This window comes from Morus notabilis, unplaced genomic scaffold (genome assembly GCF_000414095.1).
Source record: "Morus notabilis unplaced genomic scaffold, ASM41409v2 Scaffold647, whole genome shotgun sequence".
Lineage (NCBI taxonomy): Eukaryota > Viridiplantae > Streptophyta > Magnoliopsida > Rosales > Moraceae > Morus > Morus notabilis.
The window spans coordinates 146,865-160,249 of NW_010365191.1; the positions used below are offsets into that span (position 1 = coordinate 146,865).

At 33.0% G+C, this 13,385-nt stretch overlaps 1 protein-coding gene across 1 annotated transcript; it reads left to right on the plus strand.

Moving 5' to 3' along the window:
- The first annotated feature begins 619 nt into the window (after positions 1 to 619).
- LOC112093439 (zinc finger BED domain-containing protein RICESLEEPER 2-like) lies at positions 620 to 11,482 on the plus strand. The gene is made up of 4 exons (XM_024171845.1): positions 620 to 794; positions 9,860 to 9,926; positions 10,424 to 10,895; positions 11,000 to 11,482. The coding sequence occupies exons 1-4, from the start codon at positions 620 to 622 to the stop codon at positions 11,480 to 11,482; spliced, it is 1,197 nt and encodes a 398-aa protein (XP_024027613.1).
- Positions 11,483 to 13,385: the final 1,903 nt, after the last annotated feature.

The following is a 13,385-nucleotide window of genomic DNA, read 5'->3' on the forward strand; positions in this document are numbered from 1 at the left end:
CTCGGGTGCGCACGGGGGCTCGGGCACGCGCGGGGGCATGGGGGAGGGGGGAACCGGCGCCCGCGCGGGGGGCATTTTTTAAAAATTAAAAAAAAAATTAATTTCAATTTTTTGCGACGACTTTTTTAGACTTGTCGTTGCTAAAAAGTAAGATTATTTGCGACGACAATTTGAAATGTCGTCGCAAAAAATGATCATATGACGAGAATTTTACAGCGACGTATTAGCGACGCCTGTTGTCGCAAATACAGAGTGTCGTCGCAAGAAACATTTTTGCGACCAATTTTTTGCATCGACAAATTTGTGACGACTTATCGTCGCAAAAAACTTTATTTGCGACGACATTCGGGTTTTTACGATGACTTTTTGTCGTCGCAAAAACCCCTTTTTCTTGTTGTGTTCCAAGTATAAAATTTGAGTGTAATTGATTTTCATTCTTGAGAAAGCTTCATTTTTGTTATTAAACCTCTCTCAGCACTATAAATAGTTCTCTAAGATAGTGGAAGATGAAACAATCCATGATTCTTTCGTGTTGTTGTTGCATTTGCCATTTGCCATTCACTATTGAGACATGCCTAATTATTCATTTAAGAAGCAAGTAAAAATAGTTATTACAACAATGGCGTTTCATAATTATATTAGGATGCATGATAAGCGTGATCGACATTTTCAAGAAATCGAGGATAATCTAGATGTTTTCACTTATGAAGAGCATCAACTGGAGGACAATGTAGAACAAGATGAAGCTTCATTATCACAAGAAATGGTTGAAGTACGAGATCAAATTGCAACAAGTTTAATGAACACGACTTAATTCTTTTAATGATTTTATCAGTTTTTTGAACATGAAATGTACTTTTTTGTTCAACAAATTGATTACTCACTAATGATCTTTTTAGTTGTAATTATATTGTGAATGAAGAAATGAAAAAAAATAATAATTATCATAAATTTATTGTTAAAAAACTCAAAATCATAGCATTATGTTTTTTTTTAAGTTAAATAAATATTTCTAAATACCAAAAACAATTAATATATTTAGGTTCCATACCATGTCTATTTTGGTCATTTTACATACTCACAGCAATTCAACATCAAAATTTACCAAACGCTATTACACTGATTTTAGAACAAGCACAGCTACTATAATTACAGTTTACCAAACACTCAGATGCTTCTTGTAACAAATGCTTCTTCCTTCAGCACCGCTAAAAGTAATTTTTCTAAAATCCACAGTAATACCAAACTAAGCCATTGTATATATTTGAAAACATTGTCATAATTATAAGTTTGAATCTGGTAAATACTATATTTACCAGTAAATATTTTAATAGTGAGTAATACTTCTAAATACATTAGTAACTACAATTTTGAATATGGTAAATATTGTATTGACTGGTGAATATGGTATTTACCGGTAAATACAGTTTACCAGTAAATACTTGTAAATACATTAGTAACATTGTCACAATTTACTGGTGAATATGGTATTTACCGGTAAATACAGTGTTTAATGACCACCGGAGCTGGTGGCAAGATGTTCGAATACATTAGATATTTACTAGTTAATACAGTATTTATTTGTAAATACAGTGTTAAATGGTAACCTCTTTTCCTACTCTCTCTGATCTCTCTCTGTCACATTTATCTCTCCTCATCGTATCTACTCCAGCCGACTGTGAGAAGCCACGCAATTTCAATGGCGACGGCAAATTGATAGCGATGGTGTCTCTCTCTCTCTCTCCGGTTCCCATAGCAGGTCAAAGTTCACTCCCATTTTGAAGCTTGGAGTTCGCCATCGATATGCTTCATCTACGTCACAGCCTCAGATTTACTCGACCGTTTTCAGAGATCGAGAGCCTACCGCGCAGCCTAGACTTCTTCGATTCCTCTCTCTCTCTCTCAGTCGTTGGAGATCAGATTTACTCTGCATTTTCGGTGATCACGAGCATACGACGGCGAGCACTGGACGGATGCGATGAAGCTTATTGGAGATTGCGAGCCAACCTGACCACCTAAGGTTTTTTCTCTCTCTCTCTCTGTACTTTTCATCTTTTTTTGTTAGAGATCTCACTGGATTTGGGTTTGGTTGTCTATTTCTCCGTGGATTTTGATCTTGAATTTTTGTAATTTTTTATGTCTGTGATATTTCATGTTTAAGTTTGTTTTTGTACTGTGATCTGGTTTCCGGTGCCGGTATCCATGTCAAATTTTCAGGTAAATACTATATTTACCTGTAAATACTTTAGTAATATGGGAAATACTATATTTACCAGTAAACACTTTAATAATTATAAAATTGAGTATGATAAATATTGTATATATTTGAAAACATTGTCATAATTATAAGTTTGAATCTGGTAATTGATGTATTTACCAGTAAATACTTAAATAATTTCAATTTTAAATATGATAAATACTGTATTTACCAGTAAATATTTTAATAGTGAGTAATACTTTTAAATACATTAGTAACAACAATTTTGAATATGGTAAATATTGTATTGACATGTAAGTACTTTAGATGTTACAATTTGGAATCTGCTATATTTACTGGTGAATATGGTATTTACCGGTAAATACAGTGTTTAATGGCCACCGGAGCCGGTGGCGGGATCTTCGAATAAATATGATATTTAATAGTTAATACGGTATTTATTTATAAATACAACGTTAAACGGTCGCCGGAGTCGGTATCGAATTGTCAGATAAATATGATATTTATTCATAAACACGGTATTTACTAGTAAATACAATGTTAAATGATCACCGAAATCAGTACCCAAAATTTCAGATAAATATGATATTTACTAGTAAATACGATATTTATTGGTAATTAGAGTGTTAAATGGTCACCGAAGTCGGTGTCTGAATTTTCGAGTAAATATGTTATTTACTAGTAAATACGGTATTTATTGGTAAATACGATATTTACTTGTAAATACAGCGTTAAACAGTCACCGGAGTCGGTAGTCGACTTTTTTGGTAAATATGGTATTTACGAGTAAATACAATTTTAAACAGTCGCCGGAAAACAGTCGCCAAAATACAGTCCCAAGTTGCCTGAAAATGGTCTCCGGCAGTCGGAGCCGGCCGCTGGTCCCGACCATGGTGGACTTCATAATAGTCTTCCTATTTTAAAAAATATGTTATAATTTACTATCTTTTAAAAAATTGATGTTTAAAGAGAGGAGTGAAGTAGAAAATGAAGTTTAGGATTATTTTTGGGTTTTAAATAATATTTAAAACTTAAAATATCAAATTATGCTCTAATTAACTATTTTTTAAAAATATACTATAATTTACTAATCAGTTTATATTTCCCTCCGTATCCCTTCTTTAAAAGTTGTTAGTATGAGAGGTAAAGTACTTTTACCCCAAAAGACTTAAATTAGCTGCACAAAACTACAAGTCGTTTGTCTCTATATCGAATGAATAATTCTCAATAAATTATACTTTGGGCGAAAACCTCGTTTAATGTCACCTTGATCTTCTGCTCTTCTAAAGTAGACAAGCTCAATATCGGACGGAGGATGATCTGAACTCCGATTACTTTTAATGGTCTTTTATAAGTTTTTATAAATTATATTATCGAGTCCATTAAATAATACTCTTGCTATATTGACTTGCTCACCATCTGTATATGTTGAATTATTATGTCAATATCTGAGCACCTTTAAAAATAAATTAAAAAAAATAATAATCGACGAGAATAGCACAACATGCCGTCCATAAACGACAATGACATGTCGGGTATTCTTTAACTTAAACAACTGTCGTTTTAAATCACTTTCCTTTTTATTCCAACAGAAAAGGACGACGTAACGTTTACAATATTAGACAGATAACGAAAGACGTCTTTTTCTTCTGACAATTACCAAAATGACGTTTAGTTTTAGTGCTCTTCCTAGTAATGTCGTTTTCTATCAATTCAACGAAATGTCGTTTCCATTCTGCTCTCTATTAGATTATGAACGACGTAATTAAAACTTAATATCTTTTCTTAATTAATGAATTGTAGTGGATTGTGACACATGTCCACCTTCTTTGCTTATTACATATTCACCATCATTAATTTGAGAAAAACTGGGCAGATCAGTGGGTTGGTAAACTAGTGGACGACCTCATATTTGCGAAAATCAGCATTAAGTACCAAGTTACGTAATAAGACTAAAGGGTGGAAACAAATGTTGTCAAAGTACAAATTTTCACACTTATAAAAATCGGTTGTTCTACTTTTCATTATAAGAAGGGGCGTTGTTAATTTTGGGGATGGAGAGGTAGAGAAAAACACAGAAAATTGGTTTTTTTTTTTCCATTAACTTCTTCCTTATTATATTGAAAAATAACAGCAGATAAAAAGCATGTAGTCTCACATTGAGAAGAATCTCTAAAAATTCAGTGTATCAGTTTTGCTTAATTAATATTTTGCCTTCTTATTACATTCGATCGGTTACATATAATTATTGCGTAGAATTCTTAAAGCATTATTTCGCGAGTTTTTTTCTTTTTCTTTTTAAGAAAGTTAAGCGCAAGAATTGAGATCACTCACATGCTTTGAGAAATTAATTTTTGTTGCACCAATTCTTCAGCCAGATTTTAGTGCTTACATACTTACTTAAACATTTTATATTCTTCATTAGGTCGATTATAGATCATTCCCAAACAAAACCTGAAATTTACAAAGTAAAAGTGAACTTAGCTAAAACTAATTAAAAAGTTCGTTACTCATATATATCGCTGGTAATTAGTTATATTCTTGTATGTTTTAACTTGCTAATCTCATTTTCTTTAATGCAAGACATAAGCACACCAAGCAAAGTCTGTCGGTCGTTTATACGTATACCTTCAAGTATAATTAACAAAGAAGAATTAGTGTGAAAATTCGAGCCTCCAATTAAACAAAATATATATATAGGTTCCTATTAGGGGAGCAATCTTTCTGAAGCGACAAGTTAAGAAGCCAATTGTCAAATTAGATTGACACAAAAGTGACTAGCACTTCAAAATCCACTTGAATCGCACAAATTATGTCCCTGATCAAATATATATATATATATATATATATATATATATATATATACTCAAAGACTAAAACCTAGGTATAAAGACGAATATTTTGTGCTATACCTGAAATTTTGCAATATTGTATTGACATGATAGAGATGAAACGAGACATTTAAGCTGTGAATATGAGGATACTCTTACCGACATTGGTTGTGGTCCACATTAAAAACGGTAACTATATATGTGTCAAACCTAGTGCAGTTAGGGCTAAGTGATCTTGTGGTGTCTTTTACAAAATAAATCAATTATATAGTTTGATTGTATGCAACATGTGTCACTTTTAAGTGGCTTTTTTCACATGATTTAAAGGGAATTTCTAGACAATTCTTGCTTTATGTAAATAATTTAATTTGTCATAGACCATGAACGCACTTACTTATCTGCGTGGAATAGAGGAGAATTTTGTGATGGATTATAAAAATTTAAAAATTCATTTTATGAATAAGAATATTTCTCATACAATTTTGTTTCTGTTTCTACGTTCAAGAAGGGAAAAAAAATGAGTAGTCAAACCTAGTGCAGTAATATTGTAAGCAAGTCTCTTGATATCTTTCAGAAAATAAATCAATTGAGATTTTACAAACTTGAATCATTAATTAGGTGCTTGTTACATGATTTGAAGGGGAATTTTTGGATATTCTTGCTCTATGTGAATAGATGAATTTGTAAATATGGACCATGGATGTTCTTGTCTACCTGCTTCCACAATTATATTATGTGGAGGGCACTCTTCATTTAACCTAAGTCGACACTAATAATTATAACAACGATTTCACAAAAGATAAGCATGGACCATATGATCTTGCGGTTATTGCAAGAACTATAACCAAAAGAAAAAAAAAATTGCATCCTTTTCATTGGTTGTTCGGCTTTATTTTTACCTAAAAGAAGAGAACTAAAAACTTTGACTTTTCAGTTAGTGTTTATAAACGTTTGTCAATTAGAAAAAAAAATGTATACTAAATCATTTAATAAGCAATAATATTTTTAGAATGAAGTTTATGAAATCTTTTTATAACTTTCGTATAAGTTTCAAAAAAACCGAAACCTTCTTTGAAAACAAAGGCTAAATTTTATGGTTTTGATGAAAAAAATTTAGGACGGTTCAAAACTCTTCCGAAAAATTATTTAAAAAAAAAAAAACACTTTGAAAGGCAATTTTTAGACTCAGAAATCCAAAAGCACCTCTGTATTGTAGTACCAAACAATCCAATGATATCTCTTGTAAAAGTGATTTTGAGGACTTAAAGTACCATGTTCTAGCTAGCTCCACATTGGCTTTGCTTTTACCCTCATGAAGGATCGCTTTCACCCGATTTTTACCACTTTGTATCTCGATCCATGAGCATGCTCTTTCATCAAAATATCTACCAATTACTAGTGGACCTCACAAGAATAATATTATCTCTCAATAGCTTTTTTTTTTTTTTTTTACAATATCTCTATGACCATAATTTAATGTTGGATCCCTGAGGAACTCAGCCTGTTTTTACATATAAAAGCTAGAAGCAAGTGCTTGGTTGAGCTTGAAAGGCATTTTTAAAAAATGTCTCTAAATACGGAGTGGAAAACAGCATGTTCTCCAAAGCTTCTAAAACCCTTTTTCTTCTTTTTGTAATTTAAAAATAAATAAATAAATAAACAGTTCAAACATTAGTGTCATTTGATATGGCATATCTCAAATTTTGGTACTTATTTGCAATTGGTTGAAGTATTTAGGTCTTCATATAATTATTGCGACATTTTTATTTTCTAGTTATCTTATAATTAAAAGCTTACGTTTTTTAGATTATAAAGGTTATAATTATAACAAAAAGTAGATATTGTTAGTGCATTTTTTGTGTTGGCTTATTTTTGGCAAATTGGTTATAAGATTGGTTGGCATTGTAAATTGGTAGTCCTCTTAAGGAAAGTTTGGTTGTCATGTTTATTGGCTGCAAATCAAAGATCTTGATTGCTGAAAATCAAGAGTGGACTTTCTGGAGCATTATGGCTGGGTCTTCTAAGGAAAGAATCGTGGAAAATATTGAGAATGATTATCTTCTTAATGTCATTGGGGCTGGTGACCTGATTTGTAGTGTTAATGGAGGAGATATTACCATGATTGGATGTGTTTATTGTGGATGATTGAGGGGTGTGATTCTGTGATGGTATATATAGTGGCATGAGGGTTTTGATGCGGTGAAGAACGAGAGATGAAGAATATGTGCTGAATACAGAAAACTGGCGATTGTTCATGTGAAAATGAGATTGTAATGTTAAGTGTCGCTTGATGTGTTGCGACGAATTATTAGAACACTTTCGAGTTGGTTCTTCGGGAGAAGATTTCTTTAGTTTCGGGAGGAAACCATCAAGTCGAGTGGTGCTCGCTGATCAACATTTCTAAAGAGATTCTAGGCAACGGCGACATCGTCAATGAGGGAGTCATTGAGTGTGTAAGACCATTCGGTCCTTTGTAATCTTTTGAACTTAGTGGATTGATCATTGTTTGGGCGTGACCCCGCAGAGTAGGTATGCACACTGAACTGCGATACCATTTTCTGGTGTCCTTTACGTTTCTGCATTAGTTTCCTGCTTTACTGTTTTGCTGGTTTAATTTTAGATTCTTTGTCACAAAAAGTGTTACAATAAAGTGTTATAACACTCTCTGTGACACTGACCGAAAAACATACCTAACAGATATAGCATATGAACATTATGCATGAGAGCAAAAACAAAAACATAGCATATTAACTGTGATTTTTTTTTTCCACTTTTTTTAGTGCCAAATATTAGCATTCGCACTAGTGTTGTATTGTCGGGCAATATATGCATGTGATAGTAGGAAACATAGCACCAGTAGTATGAAGGTTCACATAGAAAAGCAATGCAAGAAATACCCGTATAGGTGTTAGGAATGGTGTCCTAGAAGCATAAGATGTAATAGGATATTTATTATTTATTTAATAAAAGAGTTTATTCATCATTTTATGTGTATATATTTGTGAATATTTTATGAATATCAATGAAAATTCCGTGATTATTTATGTAACTTTAAACATTGTATATAAGTGTTATATACGAGAGAATAATGTTTAAGGATAATAATCAAAAAGCAATGTTCATAATGAATTTAATTAAAGTTCAGAATCTTTAATTAAAACATTATTAATACATGTCATTCCTATTTAGAATGGAATGGTATTATCCGCACTGTTAATATGGTGAGATATGAATGAGTGTATTTCGCATAATGAGATTATGTGGAACAAGGACATAGACACAATATGAATTTATAATAATTCCGTTAAGTATAGAAATTATAATTGAGTCTACCGATGGTCATATATAGAATGATCTTAATCTTGAGTTCTTAATAGACTCCTATTTATGGATTTGTGTCTTTTCATTTACTCGGTACGGATTTTGAGATCCTGAATCCTATTCCTTGTATTTTAGAGACATGATGAAGTAGGTAGCCGGGAATGTTATTACACAAGATGGAATCCATTCCTTCTTAAGAAAGAAGTAGATAAATAATTCTCTTGAGGGTTGATTCGGTACTTGGACCAGTAGGAGCTCCGATTCATAAATGTGTTTTATAAATCACTGTCCATTAGAGAATCAATGGTACTCAAGGATAAAGATATAATTAAAGAGGTTAACGAATTTTACCTAGCTCTAATTATGAATTATTTATGGATGATCGATCTATATGCAATGACTATATCAAATGGACACTTCACAGTTTAAAAGTAATTTATATCTATAATTTCGAGAGTGCAATTCCAAGTTTATAGTGGAGTAACTATTAGAATTAATAGACTTAATTAATTAATTAAAGTGTTTAATTAATTATTAATTTTATTGATAATTAATTATTATTTAAATAATGTGATTATTTAAATTTAAATTTGAACACATCTAGATTTATCCATTTAAACTTATTTGATAAGTTGTTCAATTTAGAATTCAAATTAATTTAAGTTTGACTTAAATTGGAATTTGAATTTGAGCCAAAATTGGACTACATGATAAAGGATGATTTTCTCTTCCTTCCCTATCTGATATTGGCACCTACACAGGGATGAGAATCCCCTATCTTGGCCGGCCATAATGGATAAAGGAAAAGAGAAGATTTTGTTTCAAATTCAAATAGGAGATAATTAACAAGCTTTATCTTGGAGATAGAGATTGGATTCCTTCTAGAAGTTTGACTTCTACTCTATAAATAAGAGAATAGTAGAAAATTGTGGACACAATTTTTAAGACAATTTTCAAAATGAATTTTGCCCTAATTTTAGAGGTGGACGAAATTCTCTAAGAGTGAGAAGGAAAAATTTTTCTCCAAAAATTATACATCGTGCATGCGTTGGTGTTTGTGAAAATTTGAGTATTTATTGTAACCCGTTTTGTCTCATGTGTGCCCACACACGTCTTCGTGGATTCTAGGAATTGATGTGGAAGACATTGGTTTTCTAAATACAAAGCTTTGGAGCAAGGATTGTTCGAGGTCAAAGAACTCAAGTTATCATTCGAGTCGGCCTCTAGGTATTTTTCCTAATTGAGTTCTTAATAATTGAATTAATGAGATTAATTTATTCGTGCATAAATTAATATAATCTATAGAGTATCTCAAAGGTTTTGTGAAAATTTTTGTTATACACAATCCCCCCCCCACACACACACACACACACACACGCTTCCGCATCCGAATTCGATTTGGAGACCAACAATAGGATCTAAGAAAAAAAGTAAAAAATTCTGAGTTTCTAAATAAGCCCTGAAACTAGCAGTAATCTTGTTGATATAGGCTTTAACAGGGAGCATTGTAGAAAAGCGTTAGCAGAAATGGTGATTGTAGATGAGCTTTCATTTAGGTTTGTTGAAGGTGAAGGATTTAAGAATTTTTGTCAAGTGGCGCAGCCTAGGTTCTCTATCCCCTCACGTGTTACGATTGCCAAGGACATTTACCAAATTATTTTGGAAGAAAGGAAGAAACTGAGGACTGAATTTAGTAAGGGCAGTCAGAGGATTTGCCTAACAACTGATTGTTGGACATCCTTGCAAAATATTAATTATTTGTGTCTAACTGCACACTACATTGATAGTGAGTCGACTTTGCAAAGAAGGATTATAAACTTTTGTCAAATTTTAAGCCACAAAGGAGCGAGTGTTGGTAAAGTCATTGAGTCATGTTTGCATGCTTGGGGTATTGAGAGAGTCTTCACTATGACTGTTGATAATGCCTCCTCAAATGACTCCATGATTACCTGCTTGAGAAGGAAAATTAACGGGTGGAAAGGGGTTGTTTTAGGTGGGAAATTTCGGCATGTTAGGTGTTGTGCCCATATAGTCAACTTGATTGTCAATGAAGGTTTAAAAGACCTACAAAATTCCATACTGCCATTCGTAACACTGTGAGGTATGTGAGGTCTTCTCCGGCTAGGTTGCTGAAATTCAAGTCATGTGTGGAGCGAGAGAAAATTGAATACAAAGGTCTGATATGCCTAGATGTCCCTACTAGATGGAACTCCACTTATATGATGTTAGATGCAGCCATTAAGTTTCAAAAAGCTTTTAAAAGATATGAAGAGGAAGATGACAAGTTTGTGTCTTATTTTTGGGAAGATGAGGGGGAAAAACGGAAGATTGGCCCGCCACTTGATGATGATTGGGAGAATGTTAAGGTGTTTGTGAAATATCTGAAGACTTTTTATGATATAACTTTGAAGTTTAGTGCCACTTTGAATGTCACTTCAAATTCTTACTTTCATGAGCTTTGTGATATGCAAAACCAGCTATCTGAATTAAGCAAACAAGAGGATTCTATGCTTTCATCCATGTCTGTGAGTATGAAAAAGAAGTACTTGATCCTAGGTACAAAATGGATTATTTGACATATTGTTTCTCTATAGTATATGATTCTTGCACTTCTGAAACATTATCAAAGAATGTGAAGGATACTATGTACCGACTGCATGAGGTTTATAGTGGGGAGAAGGGTGAATCTGTGACTAATGAAAATAGTGGGGAGGCGGCAACAACAAGTACAACGGAGGTAAAAATAGAAGCAAAAGGAAAAGGGTGTTTGTGGAGCTCTTTTGTTAGGAAAATGAAGGAGAATAATGTGAATGAGTATAAAAATGATGTGGACAAATACTTGACAGACCCTATGGAGGATCCAACTCGGTCAAATTTTAATGTTTTAGATTGGTGGAAGAATAATGCAACTAATTACAAGGTTCTCTCACTAGTTGCAAAAGACATTCTTGCCATTCTTGTTTCAACGGTAGCCTCAGAAGCTTTTAGTACCGGAGGCCGCATCCTCGATCCCTTTAGGAGTTCATTGAGTCCCAAGATGGTAGAGGCATTGATTTGTACACAAAATTGGTTGCGTAGTCGTGAGCAACTCAACTTTATTGACATGGAATAGATTAATGAATATGAAGATATTGAGTCGGGTAATATTTTTACGTTTTACTTATTTTTTTTTTAACTTTATTTTATCTCCTTGTTTATTTTGTTGTCCTAAACTTGATTCTGATGATTTTTTTTGTTATGTTTTCTTCTTAAGATTGGTCAAATTCTGTTGCAACACATGAGTGGTAAGTTGGAAATAAAGGTGCTATTATTCTGGATTAAACTGTTTGGGGTGGACTAAATTTCCTATTTTACTGGACTATCTCTATATGGACTGTTTATTTGACGTATTGTTAATTTTATTTCTAGACTTTATTGACTATTAAGAAGTATGTTGAATGTTATGTTAATGTTTATGGATTGTTTATAAATTTTATACTTTTGGACTGTTAAATAAGGTATGAAGTCATAGATTAAAATTGGTTTTCACCAACCCGAGTAACCCAAGTAACCCGAGCCTACCCGAGGTCACCCGAACGGTTGCGGGTTTGTGGACTTAAGAGAGTGTTGCGGCCCAAAGTTTTCTCAACTCGCACTGATCGGGTCGGCTCAATTTTTTGACTCAATCCGACCCTACTCGGCTGAATTACACCCCTAATAGGGAGTGAACCCATGTGGCTTGTGAAGTAGTAAAGGATTTTGCTAATTTATTTCTTCGGGTTGAGGATAATTCGATTGAAGAGATTAGGGAGCAGATTGTTATCTTTGAATCTGGGAACTTTGACAAGAACACTACACTTTGCCGCGGAAAAAGGGACATATGAACCCAATCGGCGCATGTAATATATGAGATATTTGATCTCTGAATGATCAAAATTGAGCACTAAAAGAAAGGTCAATGAACGCATTATTAATGGGGCTATCGCATTGTTGTTGCACCATTAATGGAAACGGGCTATATATATGTCCCCCAACATATATAAATAATCATGAAGCTTGATACAGGCAATATTCACAGAGAGTAAATTTCTAATTGGCAATAATTATGAGCAATATGAATACTTTAGATTTAATATTTTTTTTCCCCTTCATGACTAGCTGTTACTAATTAAATTGCTATCTTAATTAATTTTTTTATTATGGTCCAAACTTGCTGCAAATTATGTAAATTTGCAAGTGTCTTCTTGAGTACTGTAAACACCAGTGCAGTTACACAGTTTAAATAATTGATAAAACTATCTAAAAATAGAACTGTTAATTGTTAATAACAAGGACTAGTGAAGTTCTGAGCACCTTTTTAGGGGAAAAATCCGAGAACATCACATAATTAGGTTTTGTGCATAAACGACATGCCGTTTGCTCTTTATAAGAGAACGACATGTCATCCATAAAAAAAACGGTGCAAATAAAACGACATGCCATCTGTTCTTAGCATAAACAACTGCCCTTCTGATTCAATTCCCTACCCATATACCGATAAAGTACGACATAGCGTTTAAAATATTAATAGACGAATGACAGTAGACAAAATGGCGTTTACTTTCACTTTTTTATCAACCCTTTTGATAATGTCGCTTTCCATCAAACGACGCGCGTGTCATTTCCTTGGTGTTCCCTATCAAATTAAAAACGACCTTTATTTCAAACTTACTTTGACATAGCACTTAGCTCGCGTTTCCCAGTATGTAAGGACGTCTATGTATTCTTCACCCCCTTTTTTGGGGAAAAATATACGCTGCTACGGCATGCACTCGTATGGTGTTTTTCATATTAGAACAGCAATTGATTATTTGTCGTTTTCTATAAAAGCTTAAAAACATGTCGTTTTTTGGTATTGTTTGTATTTGCAACTGGAATTACAATATCTTGTTTCTTTTTAGGGTCTTTCCTTCTCAAAATTAGAGCTACCTGTCGTTCAATGGATGGAAAATCACGTAAACTAGGTGTCTAACTTTATAGGGGTGATAATTATTTGT